The sequence below is a fragment of the Oryx dammah genome, unplaced genomic scaffold (assembly GCF_014754425.2).
Source record: "Oryx dammah isolate SB20612 unplaced genomic scaffold, SCBI_Odam_1.1 HiC_scaffold_2, whole genome shotgun sequence".
NCBI classification, from domain to species: Eukaryota; Metazoa; Chordata; class Mammalia; order Artiodactyla; family Bovidae; genus Oryx; species Oryx dammah.
The window spans coordinates 159,454,974-159,479,646 of NW_024070186.1; the positions used below are offsets into that span (position 1 = coordinate 159,454,974).

At 50.9% G+C, this 24,673-nt stretch overlaps 2 protein-coding genes across 2 annotated transcripts; both read left to right on the forward strand.

Annotated features, from left to right (window-relative positions):
• Nucleotides 1–188: 188 nt before the first annotated feature.
• LOC120882354 (serine protease 41-like) lies at nt 189–10,857 on the forward strand (the record flags this gene model as incomplete). Its single annotated transcript, XM_040266332.1, has 3 exons — nt 189–504; nt 10,066–10,220; nt 10,497–10,857. Coding segments are annotated over 3 exons (726 nt in total), but the record flags the coding sequence as incomplete, so codon positions are not given.
• A 5,740-nt stretch (nt 10,858–16,597) lies between these two features.
• On the forward strand, nt 16,598–19,988 carry PRSS33 (serine protease 33). Its single transcript, XM_040266346.1, has 6 exons — nt 16,598–16,643; nt 17,437–17,463; nt 17,612–17,774; nt 18,094–18,365; nt 18,785–18,954; nt 19,152–19,988. The coding sequence occupies exons 1-6, from the start codon at nt 16,598–16,600 to the stop codon at nt 19,308–19,310; spliced, it is 837 nt and encodes a 278-aa protein (XP_040122280.1). The 3' UTR covers nt 19,311–19,988.
• The last annotated feature ends 4,685 nt before the right edge of the window (nt 19,989–24,673 follow it).

Consider the following 24,673-nt stretch of genomic DNA (forward strand, 5'->3'; position numbering starts at 1 on the left):
AGGTGGTTGAGTGACTGGCCAGGTGAGCTGGCAGGGGAGGCACCCTCCTGCCCCAAGTCCCCAGACTTTGGTTGGGGCTCGGGGCTCTCCCCATTTCTACCCTGGCCTCTTTGTGGAAGGAAGACCTATGTCTGGTATGAGCCGGGCAATGGCCCCAGGCCTGCTGGGGTGGTCCACCCTCCCTCTGAAGACCCCTGAGGGCTTTCTCCTCCCTTGCCAGGAACAGTTACCCCCCCGAATGGTCAGTCCAGTTTGGGGAGCTGTCTGCCACACCATCCATTTGGAGCCTGCGGGCCTTCCTGCATCGATATGGAGTCCAGGATATTGTCACATTCCCCCACTTCAGGAGGAATTTTCAGCATGACATCGCCCTCGTCAAGCTCTCCTCCCCGGTTACCTTCAATAAGCACGTCCAGCCCGTCTGCGTCGTGTCCTCCTCTTTGGAGTTCAAGAACCGGAATGACTGCTGGGTGACTGGCTGGGGGGACATCCGTGAGAGACAGAGTGAGGCTGGGGACAGACGGGCCAGGGAGGGGAGCGCCATCCTCCAGGCCCTGTGCCGGCAGCACAGCAGCTGCAGGGGCCCCGCCTCGGTCTGTGCCCCCGCTGCCCTCGCTGTGTCCCCTCAGCAGTCGGCCCTCACCCCCTCCCCGCCCCCACCGCGGAACAACGCTTTCTGCACCCACATTCTGCACCCACACTCTGCTCCCCCTCCCTTCCGGAGGCTGCGAGCCCGGAGCCAGGCACCGAGGCCCACCTGCCCAGACCTGCAGCCCCAGCCTGCAGGGGTGTGCGAGGTTTTGGGGTGCACTTATCAGAAAAGCACTGGGCTTTTTTTTTTGGAGATACAGTTCACAAAGCATAAAAAGCATCCTTTTAAAGTGTACAATTCAGGGACTTCCCTGGTGGTCCGGTGGTTAAGACTCTGCCCTTCCACTGTAGCGGGGCATGGGTTCAATCCCTGGCTGGGGAACTGAAATCCCCATACTATGTGGTATGACAAAAAAAAAAGAAAGTGTAAAATTCAGAGGGTTTTTTTTTGATACTCAGAGTGGTGCAGGTATCACCACTATCTAATTATGGAACATTTTCATCATCTCAAAATGAAATCGCAGGCTTATTAGCCATTACTCCTTATTCCTCGTTGTCCTTGGCCATAGTCCCTGGCAACCACTAATCTGCTTTCTGTCTCTATGGATTTACCTACTCTGGTCACTTCATATGAACAGGATCTACAACATATGGTCTTTGGGGCCTAGCTTCTCTCACTCAGCATAACATTTTCAATGTTCATTTTTGTTTTGGCATGTCAGTACTTCATTCCTTCTTTTTGAGTTATTTCTCATATTAACTATTTTAAAATATATAATTTGAGACTTCCCTGGTAGTCCAGGGGTTAAGATTTCGCCTTCCAATGCAGGGGGTGTGGGTTCCATCCCTGGTCAGGACTAACTTCTTACATGTTGTTGTTCAGTTCCTAAGTCGAGTCTGACTTTGTGACCCCCATGGACTGCAGGATACAGAATGCCACATGCCTTGAGGCCAAAAAAATAAAAAATAAAACAGAAGTGATGTTGTAACAAATTCAATAAAGATTTTTAAAATGGTCCACATCAAAAATAAATGCACTGGCATTTCAAACATGCACAGTGCATAACCGTTGACTCTATCAAGTTCAAAAACATTTTCATCACACCCAAAGGAAATCCCATAACCGTTAAGCAATCACTCCCCATTACAGCCCTCTGTCCAGCCCTTAGCAACCACTACCAGCCTTTTGTCTCTATGGATTTATGTGTTCTGGGTATTTCAAGTAAATAGAATCATCCACTACATCACCTTTCATGTTTGGCTTCTTTCACTTAGTATAAAGTTTTCAAGATTCATCCATGTTATAGTATGTATCAAAACTTTATTCTTTTTTACAGCTGAATAATATTCCATTGTATGGATGCACCACAATTTGTTTATTCATTCATTCACTGATGACCATGTCATTCAATCTTTTGGGTATTTGTGTCAATAGTGAAGTGAAGTCGCTCAGTCGTGTCCGACTCTTAGCGACCCCACGGACTGCAGCCTACCAGACTCCTCCATCCATGGGACTTTCCAGGCAAGAGTACTGGAGTGGGGTGCCATTGCCTTCTCCATCAGTATTGTGTTGATATTAGTATACAGATTTGTGCCTGAATACCTCTTTTTGGTTGTTTTGTGAATGCATTTAGCAGTGCAATCCTGGGTCACATGATAATTCTATTTTAATTTCTTGAGGAGCTGACAGTGCTCCAGAGCAGCTGCTCCATTTTATAGTCCCAGCAACAATGAGAGTTATAATTTCTCTCCATTCTCCTCCACACTTATTATTTTCCAGGTTGTTGTTGTTTGGGGGGGAGGGCATCCTAGTGAGTGTGAAGCGGTGTCTCACTGTGGTTTTTTTAAAATAATAATATGTATTTTTGGCCATGCTGGGTCTTTGTTGTTGCGCAGGCTTTTTCCCTCCCCTTGTGGTGCGCAGACTTCTCATTGCAGTGGCTTGTCCTGTTGCAGAGCTTGGGCTCTAGGGTGCATGGGCTCTGTAGTTGCGGCTCCTGGGCTCTAGAGCACAGGCTCAGTAGTTGTGGCCCACCAGCTTAGTTGCTCCACAGCATGTGGGATCTTCCCAGGCTAGGGATGAAACCTACATCTGCTTTGGCAGGAGGATTCACACCACTGAGCCACCAGGGAAGCCCCCTCTCACTGTGGTGTTGATTTGCATTTCTCTAATGACCAGTGATGTTGAGCATCTTTTCCTGTGCTAGTTGGCCATATCTTCCTTGGAGTAATGCCTATTTAAGTACCTTACCCTGGTGTGTTTCTGTTTTTGTTTTTTTTTTTTGGCCACACTGACTTGTGGTATCTTGGGGATTCAACCTGGATCTTCCAGTGAAAGCATGGAGTTGTAACCACTGGACCACCAAGGAATTCCCAACTCATTTTTAAAAAATATTTAATTTACTTATTTGCCTGATCCTGGTCTTAGTTACTGCACAAGGGATCGTCGATCTTCGTTGCAGCATGAGGGATTTTTTTTTTTTTTAGTTGCTGCATGTGGGAGCTGGTTCCCTGAGAAGGGATAGAACCTGGGCCTCCTGCACTGGGAGCAGGGAGTCTTAGCCACTGGATCACCAGGGAAGACCCCCAACCCATTTTTAAATTGAGTTGCCTATGCAGTTGAGTTGTAATAGTTCCTTATATATTCTGGATATTAGACTCTTTGTAGAGATGTGATCTGCAAATATTTGTTCCTATTTTGTGGGTTTCTTTTTCTTTTTTTTTTAAACTGGTTCCTGGGTCTCACTCCATAGATTTAATTGGTCTGGGATGTGGCATGGACACTGGAGTATTTTAAAGCTTCCCAGGTGGTTGTAATATGTAGCTAGGGGTGAGACCAGCTGGCTTGTTGGGGTTCATGATGAGCAGAGGACCAAGTGATGCCAGGAAGGAGGGTTATGATAATCTCCAGGAAACGGATAAAGAGCTAAAGATTTGAAAATTGAAATGAAGACCTCGCCCAAGTTCTGTAAAACAGGTAGGCTTTAGTGTCTGAAAGCTGTGTTTTGAATCCTCTTACATAACTCTTCAAATTCCTCGAAATAGGGATCATAACTTCCTTCCTCCCAGGTTGCTCCATGTTGTCAGTCTCTGGTGTTGATGCGGGAGTAGCACTTCAGATGTAGGGCTGAGCCAAGACTCACGGACCACATCTCTTCACTTTCATGATAGTGTCTATTTTTTAAAATATAGTTAATTACTTATCTTTGGCTGCACTGGGTCTTTGTTGCTGCTCATGGGCTTTCTTTAGCTGCAGTGTGCAGGCTTCCTCTCATTGCAGTGGGTTCTCTTACTGCAGAGCATGGGTTCCAGGGCGTGCAGCTTCAGTAGTCGCGGCCTGTGACCTCGGTAATGGCAGCTCACGGGCTCAGTAGTTGTGGCATGTGGGATCTGCGAGGACCAGGGATCGAACTTGTGTCCCCTGCATTGACAGGTGTATTCTTAACCACTGAACCACCAGGGAAGTTCATGATAGTGTCTGCTGATGCACAACATTTTTAATTTTGACGAAGTTCAGGTTGCTTTTTTCTTTTGCTGCTTTAACTTTTGATGTCATGTCTAAGAAATCATTTTCAAGTTCAACGTCATGAAAGTGTACTCTCATGTTTTCTTGAAGAGTTTTAAATGTTATTATAGTTTTAGCTGTTATATTGATATGTATGTCTTTGATTCATTTTGAGTTGATTTTGTTTATGGTGCGAGATAAGGGGTCTGGCTCCATTTTTTGCATTTGCATATCTAGTTGTCTCAGCACCATTTGGTGAAGAGACTGTTCTCTACTCTACTGAAGTGTCTTGGCACCCTGGCCAAAAATCAGTTGGCCAAAGAAGAAAGGGTTTGTTTTTTTTTTCCTACACTCAAAATTATATTCCACTGGTCTGTGTTTCTTCTATCCGTTTGCCAGGACCCCATTGTTTGATGCATTCCAATTATGTTTTGAAATTGAAAAGTTTGTGTTCTCCAACCTTTGTCCTACTTTTTCAAATATTGGTTTTGTTATCTGGGGGTCTCTTGATATTTTACATAAATTTTAGAATCAGCTTGTCGATTTCCACTCAAAAGACCTTTGAAATTTGGATAGAGGTTGCATTGAATCTGTAAATTGCTTTAGGAGAGTACTGTCATTGAAATAATATTAAGTCTCCAGTCCATTAACTTTGTTTCCATTTATTTAGATCTTCTTGAAGGAAATGGCAACCCACTCCAGTATTCTTGCCTGGAGAATCCCATGGACAGAGGAGCCTGGTGGGCTACAGTCCACGGAGTCGCAAAGAGTCGGACACGATTGAGTGACTTCACTTTCACTTAGTATCTTTCAGCAATCTAGTGTAGTGCTTCTTGTGTACAGATCTTTCATCTCCTCAATTAAATCTATTTCTAACTATTTTATTCTTCTTGATGCTATTATATAAATGAATTTTCTTTTCTGATATTGTTTTGGAATTGTTCATTGGCAGTGTATAGAAATATAATTGATTTTTATGTCGATTTCAGATCTGCAGATTTGCCAAGTTTATTAATTCTAGTCCTTTCTTGTGTATTCTTTATGATTTTCTGTATACAAGATCATGCCATCTGTGAATAAAGAGAGTTTCACTTCTTCCTTTCCAACTTGAATATGTTTTTATTTCTTTTGCTTGCCTAATTTCTCTGACTGGAACTTCCAATAAAATGTTAAGTGGAAGTGGCAAAAATAACTGGCATCTTTGTCTTAGGGGGAAAGCTTTCAGTCTTTCACAATTCTGTATGATATTAGCTGTGGATGCTTCACATATGATCATTATCAGGTTAAGAAAGTTCTCTCTATGCTTAGTTTACTGATTGTCTTTATAATGAAAGAGTGTTGGGTTTTCCTGCATCAATCAGGATAACCGTGTCAATTTTTTCCTTTATTCTATTACTATAGTATGCAGTATATTGATTGATTTTTGTATATTGGACCCCTCCTTGCACTCTTCAGATAAATCTCACTTGCTCATGGTGTTAGAATTCCTTTAATAGGAAAGACAGGGAAGCCTGGCATGCTGTGGTCCAGGGAGTTGCAAACAGCTGGACATGACTGAGCAACCAAACAACACCACCACCACTGGACTCAGTTTGCTTGTATTTTGTTGAGGATTGTTGCATATATGTTGATCTGTAGTTTATTTTGTGGGATAGCTTATCTGGGCTTTGTTGTCACAGAAGGAGTTAGGAAGTGTTCTTCAAAAAGGTCTGATGTTAATTTCTTTCTATATTAAAAAATATATATTTATTTGCTTGCTTGGCTCTGTGCGGTCTTAGTTGCAGCATGTAGGATCTTAGTTTGAACCCTCATCCTTTGCATTACAAGGCAGATTCTTAACCACTGGACCACCTGGGAAAACCCCTCTTCCTGTGTTTGACAGATGTCACCATTTAAGTCATCTGGCCCAGGACTTTTCCTCATTGGGAGATTTCTGACTACCGACTAAATCTCTTTACCTAGATTTTCTATTTCTTCTTGAATTTGTTTGGGTATTTTGTGTGTTTCTAGGAGTTTGCTCACTTCTTCGAGGTTATCTAATTTGTTGGCATACAATTGTTCATAGTACTCACAGTCCTTAAATTTTCTTTAAGGTCAGTGATACTGTCTGCAATTTCATTGTCAGATTTGTTGATCTTTCAAAGAACCAGTGCTGCGCCCAATATGTCAGCAAATTTGGAAAACCCAGCAGTGGCCATAGGACTGGAAAAGGTCAGTTTTCATTCCAATCCCGAAGAAAGGCAATGCCAAAGAATGCTCAAACTACCACACAATTGCACTCATCTCACACGCTAGTAAAGTAATGCTCAAAATTCTCCAAGCCAGGCTTCAGCAATACATGAACTGTGAACTTCCAGATGTTCAAGCTGGTTTAGGAAAGGCAGAGGAACCAGAGATCAAATTGCCAACATCCGCTGGATCATGGAAAAAAGCAAGAGAGTTCCAGAAAAACATCTATTTCTGCTTTATTGACTATGCCAAAGCCTTTGACTGTGTGGATCACAATAAACTGTGGAAAATTCTGAGAGAGATGGGAATACCAGACCACCTGACCTGCCTCTTGAGAAATCTGTATGCAGGTCAGGAAGCAACAGTTAGAACTGGACATGGAACAACAGACTGGTTCCAAATAGGAAAAGGAGTACGTCAAGGCTGTATATTGTCACCCTGCTTATTTAACTTATATGTAGAGTACATCAGGAGAAACGCTGGACTGGAGGAAGCACAAGCTGGAATCAAGATTGCCGGGAGAAATAGCAATAACCTCAGATATGCAGATGACACCACCCTTATGGCAGAAGGTGAAGGAGAACTAAAGAGCCTCTTGATAAAAGTGAAAGAGGAGAGTAAAAAAGTTGGCTTAAAGCTCAACATTCAGAAAACTAAGATCATGGCATCTGGTCCCATCACTTCATGGGAAATAGATGGGGAAACAGTGGAAACAGTGTCAGAGTTTATTTTTCTGGGCTCCAAAATCACTGCAGATGGTGACTGCAGCCATGAAATTAAAAGACGCTTGCTCCTTAGAAGGAAAGTTATGACCAACCTAGATAGCATATTAAAAAGCAAAGACATTACTTTGTCAACAAAGGTCCATCTAGTCAAAGCTATGGTTTTTCCAGTGGTCATGTATGGATATGAGAGTTGGACTACAAAGAAAGCTGAGAGCCGAAGAATTGATGCTTTTGAACTGTGGTGTTGGAGAAGACTCTTGAGACTCCCATGGACTGCAAGGAGATCCAGCCAGTCCAGTCTAAAGGAGATCAGTCCTGAGTGTTCATTGGAAGGACTGATGTTGAAGCTGAAACTCCAATACTTTAGCCACCTGATGCAGAGAGCTGACTCATTTGAAAAGACCCTGATGCTAGGAAAGATTGAGGGCAGGAGGAGAAGGGGACAACAGAGGATGAGATGGTTGGGTGGCATCACCGACACAATGGACATGGGTTTGGGTGGATTCTGGGAGTTGGTGATGGACAGGGAGGCCTGGCGTGCTGCTGTTCATGGGGTCGCAGAGTCGGACACGACTGAGCGACTGAACTGAACTGAACTAAATGACTTTTTGATATGTTGTGTTTTTATTTCCATTCATCTCACAGTGCTTTCTAATTTTCCTCATGATTTCTTCTTTGGTTAGGAGTATGTTGTTGAGTTTCCATATGGTGAATTTTTCAGTTTTCCTTCTGTTACTGAAGGAACAGAATTCTAGCCTCAATCAGCTGTTTTCTATGTGGTCAGTCTTTTCTACTTTATTCTAACTCATTTTGTGCTCTGACATCTATCTTGGAGAATGTTTTGTATCCACTTAAAAAAAAATGTGTTCTGCTCTTCTTTGGGGGGTTTGTTCTGGTCTACTGACTATTCAAGACCTCTATTTTCTTAGTGGTCTTCTCTTTGATTGTTCTTTCCATTAATAAAAGTGGGACATTGAAGTCTCTGCTGTTATTCTAGAACTGTCTGTTTCTCCCAGTAGTTACATCAACTTTGCGTCATGCAGTTTGGGGCTGTTATTAGATATGTAGATATTTATAATTATTTTATCTTGAAGACTTGATACATTCATCAATATGTAATGTCCTTCTTTGACTCTTATCACATGTTTTGACTCAAAATTTATTTTGTCTAATATTAGTATAGCAACCTCAGCTCTTTTTGGTTACTATTTGCATGGAATCTCTTTTTCCAACCTTTCCCCTTCAACCTATATTTGCATTTGGATCTAAAATTATTGTCTCGTAGACGGGATATGGCATCCCACTCCAGTATTCTTGCCTGGAAAATCCCATGGACAGAGAAGCACAGCAGCCTACAGTCCATGGGGTCACAAAGAGTCAGACACGATGGAATAACTTCTCACCTCAGAGACAGGATATAGTTGGATCCTTGTTTTTAATCTATTCTGCCAATCTCTGCCTTTTAATTGGTGTTTAATCCACTTACATTAAAATTAATTTGATAGGAAGAATTCATTGCTTCCTTTATTCTGTTGGTTTTCTATATTTTGTCAGATGTAAAAGATGTAGATATTTTGTGCATAGATCCCTATGCCTTATATCTTATTTCTTATTTCTTTTCCTGTTTAATTGATTTTTATTAGTATACTGTATTGATTTTCTTCTCATTTCCTGTTCTGTGTATTTTTTAGTTATTTTCTCTGCAGTTGCTCTGGAGATAAGTTAATAACTTAAACTTATAACAATCTATTTTGAATTAATACCAACTTAGGTTCAATAGCATACAAAAATTCTGTTCCCATACAATGCTATTCTTCTCCTTTAAGGTGTTATTGTCACAGTTTCCGTCTTTATATATTGTGTAGTCATTAACAGAGGTTTATAATTATTCTTATGCATTTGTCTTTTAAATTGTATAGGGAAAAAAGTTATGAACCAAAATTATAATAATACTGGCTTTTATATTTACCTGTGTAGTTACCTTCACCATTGTTCTCTATTTCTTCCTATGGTGTTAAGTTTCTGTCTACTGTCCTTTCATTTTAGCCTGAAAGGATCCCTTTTCCATTTCTTGAAGGGCAGGCCTACTATGATGAACAGTCTCAGCATTTGTTTATCGGGGGATGTCTTAATCTCGCCTTCATATCTTTGAAAGGTAGTTTTGCCTGATGTTGAATGCTTGGTTGACTCTTTTCTTCTCTTAGCACTTTACATATGTCATCTCACTGCCTCTTGGGCTCCAGGGTGTCTGGAAGAAATTTAGCTGTCAGTCTTGCCAAAGATCCCTTATACTTGATGTGTGTCTTCTCTCTCAATGTTTTTTTAATAAGATTCTCCCTTTGCCTTTTGATATTTTGATGAAGATGTATCTCAATGTGGATCTCCTTGTGTTTATCCTCCTTGGTGTTTGTTCATCTTCTTGAATGTATAGATTCATGTGTGTGCGTGCTCATTCACGTCCTACTCTTTGCGATTCCATGGACTGTAGCCCACCAGGCTCCTTTGTCCGTGGAATTTTCCAGGCAAGAGTACTGGAGTGGGTTGCCATTTTCTACTCCAAGGGATCTTCCCAGCCCAAGGATTGAACCCACATTTCCTGCACTGGCAGACAGATTCTTTATCACTGAGTCACATCTTTCATCAAATTTGGGAACTCTTCAGCCTGAATCATGCAGCTGTAGTACACTGATTACAAACAAACTCAGCAGCATCAGCCCCTCCCCACTGTGTAGTTTCAACCAAGATCTCTCCCCACTGGTCCAGGCAGGGCCTGTCATCTACATGCCACGGAGAGGGAAACTGAATCTAGGGGAGGAGCTATAACAGCCTCCCCATCCATTGGGTCCTTCTGTGGTCCACCATGTGCTGGATGCTGGGCTGGAGCAGAGGAGCCATGTCCTGGGGACTGTGGGTGTCCCAGGAAGTCCACTCCCCCGCTTTTTACCCTGTTTCCCCAGATGGCAGAGGAGAGGCTAAGGTTGTTTCTTTCTCTCTCCCACCCTCAACCCCTGGCAGAGCTGCCGCCTCCCTATAATCTCCAGGAAGTGCAGGTCTCCATCATAAACCAATCCAGATGTGCCTACCTGTTCCAGCAGCCTTATTACCGCAGAAATGTCAATCATGACATGATTTGTGCTGGCTCTGAGGATGGCGATGCCGACAGCTGCAAAGTGAGTACCCCTGTCCCAGTGAGGGCCGCACCACTCCTCCAAATCTTGGTTCTGAGGGCCACCCTCTTGAGTCCCTACCAATCCATCCTCAGAGTGTATGCATGAGGTCACTGTAGACCTCATTTATCCAGCCTGTAAAACAAGCTTCCCGTTTCACATTCATTGTACCTTCTTGGATCCTTATGTGAAATCCAGAGGACAGACTCTGCTCTCTCAGTCTCTCCTTGGGCCCCTCCTGCGCTGCCCTCGGCCTTGCTCACCCACACTGCTTTCCAGGGTGACTCAGGCGGACCCTTGGTCTGCAAAAAGAATGGGCGGTGGATTCAGATTGGAATCGTGAGCTGGGGAGTGGGCTGTGGTAGGCGCAACCGGCCTGGTGTCTACACCAATGTCAGTCGTTACTTCAGCTGGATCCAGTTGCTGACAGCCCGCAGCACACCCAGGCCAGACCCCTCTCGGTTGCTGCTCCCCCTCGCTCTGCTCTGGACTCTCTTACTCCTGCAGATGGCCTGGGCACACTTGAGTCCATGAGGATGCTGTAGTTACCACAGCTCCGGGCACATTCACCAAACTGGGGGCACCCTGGTGGCAGGACGGCCTGCTGGATCAGGCCTCGTCCCCTTCTGTCCCCTTTGCTAATAAACTGTGTATATTCAAGTTGACACCCTGCAGCACATTCTGTGGCTCCGGGTGGCTTCCTGGACACCCTCATGGTCACCCGCGTTCTGTCCACCCCAAGACCACTCCTTAACTCCTAAATCGTCATCCACCCAGTCTGGATTGCAAACCACAGAACCCTCTCAGGTAGCTTAGTCTGAGAGGATGTTAGGAGCAGCAGGATGGCTGGGGGCTCGGAGGGCTGGAGTGGGGGTGCTGTGGCGGAAATGCCCCCAGACTCGCCAGTGCTCATACTGTGTCCCCCACCACACAGATGCAGACACTCTGGTCTTACCACCGTCCCCAAAGGCTGACCTGGGACCAGGACAAGGGTGTGGGTAGTTCATCTGGGAGGCAATGCCAAGAAGCCCCAGTGAAGAGCGGAGAAACTGAGGCAGAAGGGGCAAGAGCCAATGATATTTGACCCTTGGGGTAGCTGAGGCAGAGTCTGGCTGGGCGCCCCCCCCCCCGCCCCCGAGAGTTCACAGACACACACCTCAGCATCGCCTGGGGGACAAAGACCCGGTGTGGCCACTTTTCTCCCGATTCCCTGTGGTTGAGGTTTGTCCTGGGGGCATGGAGGCTCCAAGCTCCATCACGTGGCCTGGGTGGAGGGGGCGGCATCAAGCATGTCTGCCCCACCCCCACTGGGCTCCCAGAACGCAGCCTCAGTGTGACCAACGGACAGGTCAGCAGGGTTCTCTGGGGCCCCTGGGAACTGCTCGGGCAGATGTGCGTTTTCATGGGACCCACAGGCGCTGTGAGCACAGAAGGTGCTAGAAGCTCTGGTCCGGCTAGGGCTGGTCACTGTGGAGAGGCAGGCGGAGGAGTCTGGGAGGGGTGTCCTCGTCACCCCTGCCTGCCCAAAAGCCACATTGGCTGTGACACCACTTTCATGCCCCTTAGCAGCCCCCAGAGCTGGAGCTTCCTGTTCCCCAACTACTGAGCCCACAGGCCGCAGTGAAGACCTGACTCAGCCAAATAAACAAACATTTTTAATAAAATAAATAATTCTTAAAAATGATGAGGGGCTTCCTTGGTGGCTTGATGGTACAGAACTCGGCTGCCAGTGCAGCAGACGTGGGTACAATCCCTGTCCTGGAAAGATCCCACCTGCTGCAGAGCCGCTAGGCCTATGCATCACAATTACTGAGCCGGTGCTCAGTGACGAGAGAAGGCCAAGCAGCACGACCAGAGAGCAGCCAGCCCCCGCTCACCACGACTAGGGAAAGCCCACGCAGCAGCGAAGACCCGGCACAGTCAAAAAATAAATAAATTTTTTTTTAAATGATGAAACTGAGACCCAGAGAAGTGACAGAATCCTTCAAGTCACCTAGCTCACAATGGCCCATGTCGACCTCAGGCTGTGTGGCGTGCATGACTCAGAGGGGCCAGCAGGTGCCTGGTGCCTGGTGTCTTCCACGTCTCCCAGGTGGGACTCACCTGCTTTGAGATTTCCACCCTCCGCCATCTGCCCTTCGGAGCAGTCAAAACCTGAGGGTGTCCCTGCTCATCTCCCCCAAAGGCCCTCCGGGCTGACCCCACACAGAGCGCTCACTGCCTGGTATCCCGTGTGTTGCTGGAGGACCGCATGATTTAATGCCTGTGAAGCGCTTGGCCCCAGACCAGCCGCCCTGAGACACTGCCCCGCAGGCCTGCCTGCTGGGGTGTTACGGCCGCTCCTCCAGCAGTAGGCCGAGTAACCTCTGGTGGCCTAGTCCCTGCGTGACAGTCTTGTCCACAGAAATACCGTCAAGCCCGGCCAGGCACACGTTTCCCATAGCGTCCTGTTCAGGGCCACTTACCCCAGCCTGGTGCCACAGCACACCCCTCCCTGTGGCCCGGCTCACCCCACACCATTGTTCCTCCTTGCGTGACTCTGGTTGTTGGGGTCGGCATCAGGTGGGCTCAGGCTGCAGCCCTCCCGGAGGGCCCAGGTTGTGCTGGGACATCAGTGGGAAAACAGCTGGGTCCCAGGAAGGCCACCCCCCACCACCTCATTTGCTGCCAGGTCTGCAGGGTGCCTGGGGGTCTGGCCAAGAGCAGGGTTGGGCACTCATCAGAGACGAGTCCTGTGCTGCAGGCGGCAGGCTGGGTGCCGCCATCCTGAAACACACTGGCAGGGCAGCCGGCTCGGGGGCACCTCCCCTCCACTTTTGTTGAATGTAACTTTGTTTTCATCTTTGGCACTTAAAGACTTTGGTGGTAAGCAGCAGGATTCCTTAGAACCAGCATGAGTGAAGGAGAGTTGGTTTAGAAGGATACAGGGCAGCCCTCCGAGTGCAAGGATGGATGGAATGAGGAGCTCCAACTCTACAGGGCACTCTTCCTCAGTCCAGAAGATTCCAGGCTCTCAGGTCGGCTGAGAGTCCTTGCCTGTGGCCGCAGCCGTGGCGTCCCCTGCCCGGGTCCCAACGGTTATCCTGCAGGGTGAAAAATCTCAGGGAAGGATTCTGATTGGCTGGTCTGGGGTCACATGTCGCCTCTTGACCCATCACTGTTACCTGGGGGCCATGGTGGGATGCTGGCCCCGTCTGGGTCATTTGCCCATACCTAGGAGTTGGGGCAGGTCCGGCAGCAGAGAAAGCTGGGGCTGACTCAGCTGTGGCCCCAGGAGGAGGGTGGTGAGACGGGCAAGCAGATGACATTTGTCCGGGGGCCATTTGTGCAGGGTGACTCTGGGGTGGGCCTGAGGGCATGTGGGCCAGCAGGGGCCTGTGCCTCAGTTTCTCAATCTGAGACAGGGGGCTGGGTTGGAGTGAACCCCTTGGAAGGGGTTCCCTTCCTACTCCCCTCAGGTTTGATCGCCCGTTAGTCAACCAGTTCCAGATCCTCCCACCATAAGCCAGTTCCTCGGTGGGAATTTGTTTCAAGGTCCTTGCCCTCAAGTGTCCTCCAGGCCTCCAAATTGCAACAGGTAGAGGCCCCCGCAGCTCCCCCACTGGACTGGGCATTCAGCCTTCCAGTGAACCCCCTCTCAAGGTATGGCCCACGTCCCCAGAGACAGCTGTGTGTCCCCAGGGTCCTGGGTCACTCTCTGTCCCACCAGCCTCTCCAGCTACCCCAGCTTTGCCCACTTGGCTCCACTGCAGCCAAGGCCTCCAGTGGCGGCTGGATCCAGGGCAACCAAGGTCAGCACCTCAGGGAGGGCGCTGCTTTTATTCTCCTGGCCCTCCTTCTAGAGCGTTTCCATCAGCCGGGCATGGTTCCAGGCTCTGCGAGGGCTAATTGTTAATTGTTGCGACCACCCGGGGGGCGGGTTTTACAGAAGAGGAAGCTCCCCCAAGGTCTCGGGGGTGGGAGGGATGATGTTCCACTAACCAGCTCCGGAGGCTGGAGCGTGGGCTTGAGCCTGGTCCCAGAACGTGGACAGTGGAAGTCAGGCCCGAGGCCGCCATCCCTCGCTTTGTGTGGAAGGGCTGGGGCTGGTTCGCCCCTAGGTCCCCTCCTTTGTCCCCTTCACCCTCGCCACCCCCCATGACTACTGGTCCCTTCCACTTACTCCCGAGCACTCAGTGCCCACTCCATGCTGGCACCGCTCTTGCCAGTGGGGACTGGATATTTGGGCATGTGCTCAGTCTCTCAGTCGTGTCCGACTCTTCGAGATCCCGTGGACTGTAACCCACCAGGCTCCTCTGTCCCTGGGATTCTCCAGGCAAAAATACTGGGGTGGGTTACCATTTCCTCCTCCAGGGGATCTTCCTGACCCAGATGGAACCTGTGTCTCCTGTGTCTCCTTCATTGACAGGTGGGTTCTTTACCACTGAGCCACCTAGGAAGAGCATCTGTGAACTTCCCAAAATTTATACTTTGAATCTTTAACCCCAGTGACTCCAGAAGTAATTAAATGAAGTCATAGGCTGGACTTATTAGTGTCCTTATAGAAAGAGATACAGAGAAGGCAATGGCACCCCACTCCAGTACTCTTGCCTGGAAAATCCCATGGACGGAGGAGCCTGGTGGGCTGCAGTCTGTGGGAGTTGCTAAGAGTCGGACATGACTGAGCGACTTCACTTTCACTTTTCACTTCCATGCATTGGAGAAGGAAATGGCAACCAACTCCAGTGTTCTTGCCTAAAGAATCCCAGGGACGGGGGAGCCTGGTGGGCTGCCGTCTATGGGGTCACACAGAGTCGGACATGACTGAAGCGACTTAGCAGCAGCAGCAGCAGCAGCAGAAAGAGATACCAGGGACTTTCCTGATGGTCCAGTGGCTGGGACTCTGAGCTCCTAATGCAGGGGGCCCAGGTTCGACCCCTGGTCAGGGAACTAGATCCCACATGCCACAACTAAGAGCCGGTACAGCCAATAAATAAATAAATAATTTTAAAAAGAGAGAGAGAGAGAGACCAGGGGACTTCCCTGGCAGTACAGTGGTTAGGACTCCATGCTTCCACTGCTGGGGGCCTGGGTTCAATCCTTGGTCAGGGGACTAAGATCCTGCACGCCACCCAGCACAACCAGAAAAGAAAAAAAGACAGCAGGACCTTCCCCCACTACCCCTCATGCCTGGCAGACACAAAGAGAAGGCTATGTGATCATTCAGTGAGATGGCAGGGCAGCCCCCTACAAGCCAAGAGAAGAGGCTCCCATCTGGCCAGTTCCTTGTTCTTGGACGTCCAGCCTCCAGAATGGAACTTAAGCCCCCAGTCTATGGGCTCAGACGGTAAAGAATCTACCTGCCATGCAGGAGACCCGGGTTTGATCCCTGGATTGGGAAGATCCCTGAAGAAGGCAGTGGCAAACCACTCCAGTATTCTTGCCTGGAGCATTCCATGGACAGACCATGGGGTCGCAAAGAGTTGGACACGACTGAGTGATGGACACTGTGGTGTTCTGTCCTGGCAGCCAGAGCTAAGACAGGGACAGAGACGCAGACCCTGCCTCACAGAGGGGAGACAAACAGGTATGAATCAGATCTCCCCTGTCACACATCACCTCCTTCTGGGACACTGCCAAGGAGGGGGTGTGCTGGACAGGAAGGCCCCCAGGAGGGGGAACCAAGTGGATGGCAGCTGGAGGGGGGGCATTGACTTGGTAAAAGGAGGTTCCGGAGCCTTTCCGGGAGGTGGGAGCAGTCCAGGCCCCCACCCCACCCCATCCCGTGTACCCCACCCCCCCTACTCCACCCTTGCCTGGCTGGACTCAGGCTCCCAGCTCCAGTTCCGAGCACCCTGGCCCAAGCCAGGCTTCCTTCAAGAAACTCCAGTGTCCCTTTCCTGCCGCAGCAAAAGCTCAAAGCATCTTTGTTCAAGGCTGGACGCAGGAAGCCACAGCCCCGCCCTGACCTCCTTAATTACCTCCTGCCCCCCACCCCTCTCCTGGCTCTTTAAGCCCCCAGATCCTCCCCCAGCCCAGTTAGCAGGGTGGACACCAGCTGCAAGGGTGAGAAAAGAATGCAGGGTCTGCGGAGAACAGGGTTGGGGGGCATCTATCAGGGAAATACAAGATAGGGGAGGGGCTGGGCTCCAGGGCTTGCATGGAGACCTAAGGTGCCCAAATCGTGCAGCATTTGAGGGGGCAGGGGTGGTCCCTGGGGCCTGGGCATAGGGCATAGAGCCTGGGCCACAGGGCTAGGTCTGGGACCAACCAGGGTCTGAAGGCAGACAAAAGGAGCTCAGGGTGGGTGGAGGGGCTAGATCCTCCTCTTCTCTCGGCAGGCTCCAGCCAGACTAGTCCTGGGCAGCACCACCCTTACCGGGCCCAGCCCTGAAGGCAGAATGGAGTGGGCTTCCTCCCTCCAGGTCCTGCTCCTACTGCTGCTGGGTGAGTGGGGCCGGGGCTGGGGGTGCTGACCACAGGAGCTTTGGCTTCCATCTGCCCAGCCTTCCTGCTACCTCTAGAGCACTCTAAGGCATCCTACTCTTTTCTGTTTTTGGCTGCACTGGGTCTTCCTTGCTCCTTCCAGGCTTTCTCTAGCTGCCGCAAGTGGGCTCTTCACTGCTGTGTCTTCTCTCGTTGCATGTAGGATCTTCCCTGACCAGGGATTGAACCTGTCTCCCAATCCGCACTGGGAGGAGGATTCTTAACCGCTGGACCACCAGGGAAGTTCAGACGTCCTATTCTTGGCTCCAGAGCTTCCCCAGTGACTCAGCGGTAGAGTCTGCCTCAATGCAGGAGCCACAGGAGACTCAGGTTCGATCCCTGGGTGAGGAAGATCCCCTGGAGAAGGAAATGGCAACCCACTCCAGCATTCTTGCCTGGAGAATCCCATGAACAGAGACTAGCAGGCTACAGTCCCTGGGGTTGAATAGAGTCAGACACGACTGAAGTGACCTAGCACACCGGCACTATTGGCTCCAAGAGTTCAAGTTCTCTCCGTCACTGACCTTGGGCTCTCCAAATCCGGTTGTGCTCGTCTGTGTAATGGGTGTAAGTCCCCACCTCACAGGGCTCTGGGGAGGGTTTAATCCTGGTAGCCGGTTGCACAAAAATCTGGCATCAAGTCAGTGCGACATATTCATTCTACCCTCCTTCCTAATCTGTGACCGCCCTCCCCATCACCCCGTTACCTGACACCAGACCCGTAATCCAGTCCCTTCCCTGCTTCCACCTCCAGGATTAGCCGGGACCCTGGCATCTGAACGTAAGAAAGCCGCGGAAACCCCCTGTGCCTACCTCTCCATAACCCCGCCCCCACCCGCCTCCCTGGCCCCACCCCTCCCTAACCCCATCCCCACCCGCCTCCCCGGCCCCCACTGCTCTGCCCACCCCCAGTCCCCTTGTCCTCCCAGCGTGTGGGCAGCCTCGGGTGTCCAGTCGTATCGTGGGCGGCCGGGACGCCAGGGCTGGAGAGTGGCCGTGGCAGGCGAGCATCCAGCACCGCGGGGCGCACGTGTGCGGGGGCTCGCTCATCGCCCCGCAGTGGGTGCTGACGGCGGCACACTGCTTTCCCAGGTCAGCAGGCAGCCGGGCCCCGCCGAGGGACGGTCCCCTCCCCCTAGGGCTCCGCGTCGAGATTTGCCAGGCCGGGGCGGGTGGAGCAAGACCCAGGGAAGGTCTTGGATTCGGGGGGCTGTAAGTGGCCACGTTGGTACAGAGCCCCGGGCGGTTGGGCAGGGCACAGCCCTTGCTCTGGCGTCCCACACCCACCGGGACCCCGCGCCCAGACTTCGCACAGGTCTCACCCCGGGCTCTGAGAGAGGGCGACGGGGACGAGCGCTCCTGGGCTGGAGGGGAAGCTGCCTTAATTAGACCTAGCGCCCCCGTCACGCAGGAAGGCGCTGCCCGCTGAGTACCGCGTGCTCCTCGGGGCGCTGCACCTGGGTCCCAGCTCGCCCCCTGCTCTCCTGGCGCCCGTGCGGAGAGTGCTACTGCCCCCGGACTACTCGGAGGACGGGGCCCACGGGGACCTGGCGCTGCTGCTGCTGCGTCGCCCAACACCCCTGAGCACCCGCGTCCAGCCCGTCTGCCTGCCGGAGCCTGGGGCCCGCCAGCCGCCTGGCACACCCTGCTGGGTCACTGGCTGGGGCAGCCTCCGCCCAGGAGGTGAGGCAGAGGGCAGGGCACGGGGGCACGGGGGCACTGGGGGCGGGCCAGAGGCTCTCTCCCCAGCTCACGCTGACCTCCAGGGACCCAGACATCCTCTCTGTACGGCCAGGGAGCCCTGGGCTGGCAGGTGAGGATTTTCCCACCAATACCTGCTTTCCACCTCACCCTCTGCGGGCTCTTCCTGGGTGTCTGACTCTTGCAACCCCGTGGACTGTAGCCCACTGGACTCCTCGGTCCATGGGATTCTCCAGGCAAAAATACTGGAATGGGTTGCCATGCCCTCCTCCAGAGGATCTTCCCAACCCGAGGATCAGACTCACGTGTCTTAAGTCTCCTACATTGGCAGGCGGGTTCTTTACCACTAGTGCCACGTGGGAAGTCTCTGCCGCCTCTTAGACCTCCTGCTTCTCCTCCAGTGCCACTCCCGGAGTGGCGACCCTTGCAGGGAGTGAGGGTGCCGCTGCTGGACGCTCGCACCTGCGACCACCTCTACCACCTGGGCACCAATGTGCCCCGGGTCGAACACATAGTGCTGCCGGGGAGCCTGTGTGCCGGCTACATCAGGGGCCAGAAGGATGCCTGCCAGGTTCGAGAAGCTGCCTGGAACGTCTGGAGCCCACGCCCCTGCGGCCAGCACCCTACCTCCTTAGAACCTGGGACCCAGGATGTACCACCTCCAGGCTCAGTGTGCTGAACCTCGACCCAGAGGCACCACTGAGGGATGGCAGCCTGGGACCCAGAGTCCCTGGGGGGCTGGGACCTAAGCTCTCCTTTCTCCTGCAGGGTGACTCTGGAGGACCCCTGGTCTGCATGAAGTCTGGGCGCTGGGTCCTGGTGGGTGTGGTGAGCTGGGGCAAGGGCTGTGCCTTGCCCAACCGTCCAGGGGTCTATACCAATGTGGCCACTTACAGCCCCTGGATTCAGGCTCACCTCAACATCTGATGCAGTGACTGACCCGAAGCCAGACTCTGGGGTCCCTTGGCTGCCCAGTCTCTCTGGGGACTGACACATCCCTCACCCTTCTGACTGAAGGCTCAGAGGCCTGATAAAGCCAAGGAGCCACCCATCCATCCATTCGTCTGTCTGTCCCCGGCGTCCTCTGTGGAGCTCACCAAATGCGAGTTGCCAACCCTCCTCCAGGAGCCTCCCGTGTGTCTATGGGTCTCACATTCCCTCTGTTCCCTTCCTGCTCATGTTTACCCTCCTGAACTCCAGCCAGGGCACCCAAAGACAGGCAAGTGAGTCAGTGCTGAGTCTGGTCTGCGTGCCCCTCTTTTCCGGAAGGAGTCAGAGAGATACAAATGGGACCAGTACCCAACCCCAAGGAGGTGATTGTCCATTGCTAGCTTTGAAGATGGAGGGGCCACGTGGTGAGGAGCTGAGGGCGGCCCCTGACCAACAGCCAGTAGGGAAAGGAGCGCCTCGGCGCGATGACAGCTGCAAGGGACCAAATCTGGCCAATAACCTGAACAGGCTTGGAAGCCAACAACTCCTCCCCCAGCCTGCAGACCAGAGCCCTGAAAGTCTACGCCCTTGGTTTCAGCCTGGTGAGACCCTAAACAGGAACCCCGTTGAGCCCACCCACAGAGTTGTGATATAATAAATTAGTGTTTAAGCTGCTGTGTTTGTAGTCATCTGCTGTAGCAGAAGATAACTCATGTTTTACTCCGCTGTAGTGAAGGTGTCCCAGGAGGCAGGTGGCGGCCACCAGACCTGGCCTTCCCATACATTCAGGAGTCTGGGGCACTTCGCATCATGCCCTCTCCCAAGAGGGGCCCTTCTGCTGTCCTTAGCTTTTTCTGCCACTGCCCCATTCCGTGCCCTGGCTGGGTCTGGGGCTTCCCCGCCCAGGACCTCTCTTCCCCGCCTGCACCTGGAGACCGGCCTAGGCCCTTTCAGCTCCCTGACCACGCTCACGTGCTGGCACCTGGCGTCCTTGCCCCTTTCTGCCATCTCACTCCCAGGCCAAGGGTCATCCGTCTGTATAGACAGAGCTCAGTTTCTAGAGCAGCAGAAAGAACAAGAACCTGAACAAAACCTAGAAACTCCCAACCTTCGGAACTGACAGGGGCGAGGGGGCAGGGGGGCAAGGAAGGCTATCCCTGAAGGGGCAGCCTGGCTGGATGGGGCCAAGTGCGGCTGCCCCCATGCAGGCCTGAGCCATGGCTCCCTCCCTTTTCTTTCTTTTCTTTTTCTGCCACTCCGTGTGTCTTATGGGATCTTAGTTCCCCAACCAGGTATTGAACCCATGCCCTCTGTGGTGAAAGTACTCAGTCAAAAAGTGACTGCAGCAGGTGGTCACTGCTGGGCCAGACCCGAGTGGGAGAGAGGGTTGGTCTGTGAACAGCGAGGGACCTCCAGGCTGCCACCTCCCCAATAGGCTGAGCACCATCCATCGGGGGCAGAGGTTGGCTGTAGCGGGCCAGGTGAAAGGCTGTGAGCACATCGCAGTGGGGCCCTAGTAGCCCCGGCTGGGCAATGCTGGCTGTCCTCCCATCCTGCCCTCAGCCTGGGGCCCGCCAAGAGAACATCCTCAAGATGCCTCCCAAGGCATTGAGACCAGAACAAGCCAGGGACTGAGAGCCAGGATACCTCAGTCTTGGGCCTGCCATGATCAAAGTAATGGGTCCCCATTCAGAGCTCAGTGTTTCTTTTATATATATATATGTATATATATATATAATTTATTACGATATAATTTATATATTTTTTTATTTATTTAAATTGTGGCTGTGGTGGGCGTTCATTGCTGTACAGTCTTTCCCTGGTTGCAGTACTTGAGCTTCCCCTTGTGGTGGCTTCTCTTGTTGCAGAGCAAGGGCTCCAGGGCAGAGCTGTGGCTCTCGCGATCTAGAGCACAAGGGCTCAGGAGTTGTATCGCACGTTACACTGCTCCTCTGTGCCCTGCAGGGTCAGTGGCACAGCACCCTGTGTCACTGCATCCCGCCCATCAGCAAGGCCAGTGAGGCCAGAGTGGGTGTGTTACGGGTAGACCGGGCCCAGCATCAGTCTCACGCTGCATCCTGTCCCCGCAGGCCTCAGAAAGCCAGCCTGACCTGCCAGGACGGGCTTTCAGAGTAGTCCTGAGAACCACCCTTGCCGAGGACAGGACACTGGGCTCCTGTCCATGCAAGTATTTTTTAGCCGTTCACCTGCTCCAGTTGGTAGCGCTGCAGCCAGATGGCCCAGCCTCTCCCAGAAGTACTGATGCACCTGCTTCCCCATCTGTGATCTGACCTGGTAACATCTGCCCCATTATGGCTGTTGGGAGAGTCAAAATGACTCAGTTCTGCCCAGCGAGCGCGCGGGTTTTGCCAGGCATCGGTGGACTCTCAACTGATCTCTGAATACTCGGGAGGTGTTCCCGTTTCACGAATGGGGAAACAGGCCCCGAGAGGCTAGGTTATGTGCCCCACGACCCACAGCAGGCAAGAGGTGAAGCCAGATTTGAATCTGTGCTGTCAACTCAAATTCCACAGTGAGTTCTGTCACTTCCCTTATAGAAAATAGTTGTAAAATGCTGCAAATGAAAGACACACTAGTAACTAGCAGTGATTGACAATTACTATTTATTTATTTTTAATATGTGTTTTGTTTACTTTGCTGTGCTGGGTCTTAGTTGCGGTGTGTGGGATCTAGTTCCCTAACCAGGGAATCAAACCCAGTGCGTGCGTGCTGAGTCACTTCAGTCATGTCCAACTCTTTGTGAACCCATGGACTGTAGTCCGCCAGGCTCCTCTGTCCTTGGGATTCTCCAGGCAAGAATACTGGAGTGGGTTGCCATGCCCTCCTCCAGGGCATCTTCCTGACCCAGGGATCAATCTCTTATATCCCCTGCATTGGCAGGTGGTTCTTTACCACTGAGCCACCTGGGAAGCCCCCAGCTCCCTGCATTGGGAGCACACAATCTTAGGCACTGGACCACCATGGAAGTCCCTAACAATTGCTATTTATTAATAACATTTTAAGAAATGTAAATAGAGCAAAGGAGAAGGTCCACCAGCCGAGACCCTACACGCTTAGTTTAGAAGCCAGGGAGTGTCTCCATGGTGAGCTTTGAGTGGCTGAAGCAACAGGGCAGAAAGGACCCGGGAGGACTTCCTGTGCAGGGAAACAAGAGCAGCTGGCCAGCTGCCTCACCTGCCATCTGGAGGAGGGTCTGCACCCAGCTACAGAGCTAGGGGCTGGGGGCTGAGCCTCTACACCTCCCTCAAGCCTCTCCTGACCCTATTCTCCCTGCAGGAGGTGACATTGTACTCATTGACACGAGGACAGAAGTTACCTCCTGCAACCGACCACCCACCACAGCGCCGTAGGGTGCACAGAGATCCCATGTGAGGGGAAGAGCTGCCTTGAGGCCTAGGGAGGGAGGAGACCCAGGAAGGAAAGGGGCTTCAGAGGACTCCTGAGGAGCCAGAGGTCAGAAGTCAAAAATTATAACTATGGCTATAGCTTAGGAAACATCTATATTTATTGAGTGCTAACTCTTGGTGATATTACCCAAAAGCTGGGTTTGTTTCTTGGTGGGTTTTGAGCAAAAAGATACAACCAAGAAGTAAGGATTTATATTATTTGCGGCAAGTGAGGCAAGCACTTTGGGCATCTCTTCCAAAGCAGTGTCTCCCTGGACAGCAGCATAGGGGGAGTTTTAAGCTAAGGGTACAGGCACATTCATGAAGGGGGTTGCATTGAGGCCAGGCTTAGATCACAAAATGGCCCAGGCCAAAAATGGCTTATCTTCTGTCAATAAAACCACACCAGGTTCTCTTTCTTCAGGGACACCCCGCCCCCCATCTGCTTATAGTAAGGCTCCACAAACTTTACAAACAGCTATTCTGCCGCTTCAGAGAGGTGGACACTGGTCTTTGGTGAGGTTAACTGCCCAAGGCTGCACACTCAGTGCCAGAGCAAGGATTTGAATTTCAGCGGGTCTGAGCCCAGAGCCTGCATGGCTAGCCACCAACCTGATTCAGGGCCAAAGCAGCAGCATCTTCAGATTCCACCCACTCTAAAGAATTATCCATTTGTGGCCTCAGTAACTGCTGAGCTGTTCAGCATCCAGGATCATCACTGGCTTATTTCTCATTGGGTGCCACAGCATGCCTCTCTGGCACACGCCAGCAATGACCCAGATGAGATTCTCCTTCTCCCTGAGAGAGGTTGTGAGAAAAGCCTCCTTTTGGGGCGACACAGGAGAGTGTCCAAGTAGGGATGAGGGGTGGCCAGACAGGGAAACCAAGTCCACATGCCCTTCCGGAGCCAGAGTGGACCTGGGCAGAAGAGTAGGTAGGTGCCCAGGGCACCCTCTGCCTGGGAAGACTGAACACCAACTTTGGCCATGCATGGTGCTTCCAACAAGTTAGGCTGTTCAATGGCCTAGTTAGTTATCGAATGGAAGTCCTACTGCTTGCCACTCACAAAATCAATTACATACTCACAAATGTTGGTGGCAAAAGAAAAGTACTTTTAATCAGAATGTTGGCAATCTGGGGAGATGGTGGACTCAACCTCCCCAAAAAACTTTTAAAGGGAAGAAATCTCAGTTAGTCCTTGAGATCAGGTGTCAGAATTGTCATGAAACTGTTTACCTCGGATTGGAACTTGAACCCATGTGCTGGGGTTCCAACTCAGTCAAAACGTTGCTTGGGACCTGAACTGACAAGATTGGGACTTGAACCCAGCCAAAACCAATAGTCTTCCAACTGAGATCACAGACCTGGTTTCAGGACCTAACAAACCTCATATCAGAAAGAATTCAGTGATACACAAAGTGATAGCTAAGAAATGTATTTATTCAGAAAGAAACAACACTCCATAGCGAGCAGGCCATCGCAGAGGGTGAGTGTTGTGGTCTTGAAACACGGTGTAGTTACCTTTTGTGGGTTGGGTAATTTCATGTGCTAATGTGTTAGTGTTAGTCATACTAACCTGTAGCCTGCCAGGCTAGTCTGTCCATGGGATTCTCCAGCAAGAATACTGGAGTGGGTTGCCATTTCCTACTCCAGGGACAGGCTAATGAGTGGGAGGATTATTCCAACTATTTGGTGGGGAGGGGGTGGAGATTTCCAGGGGTTGAGCCACTGCCCACTTTTTGGTCTTTGAGGGTCAAGCTGTCATGGTGGCTCACATTAGCTTGCTGCTGTGTTACAATTAGTTTATACTGAGAAGCAAGGTCTAGTCAACTTGACTTGTCTGCCATCTTGGACCCATTTGATTCTAATCAATTTATGTTATGCCCCTTGGTTATGTCATTCTTTCAAAGGTTGTGCCCTGCCTGCTTCCCTCCTGTTTCACCCACGCAGTTT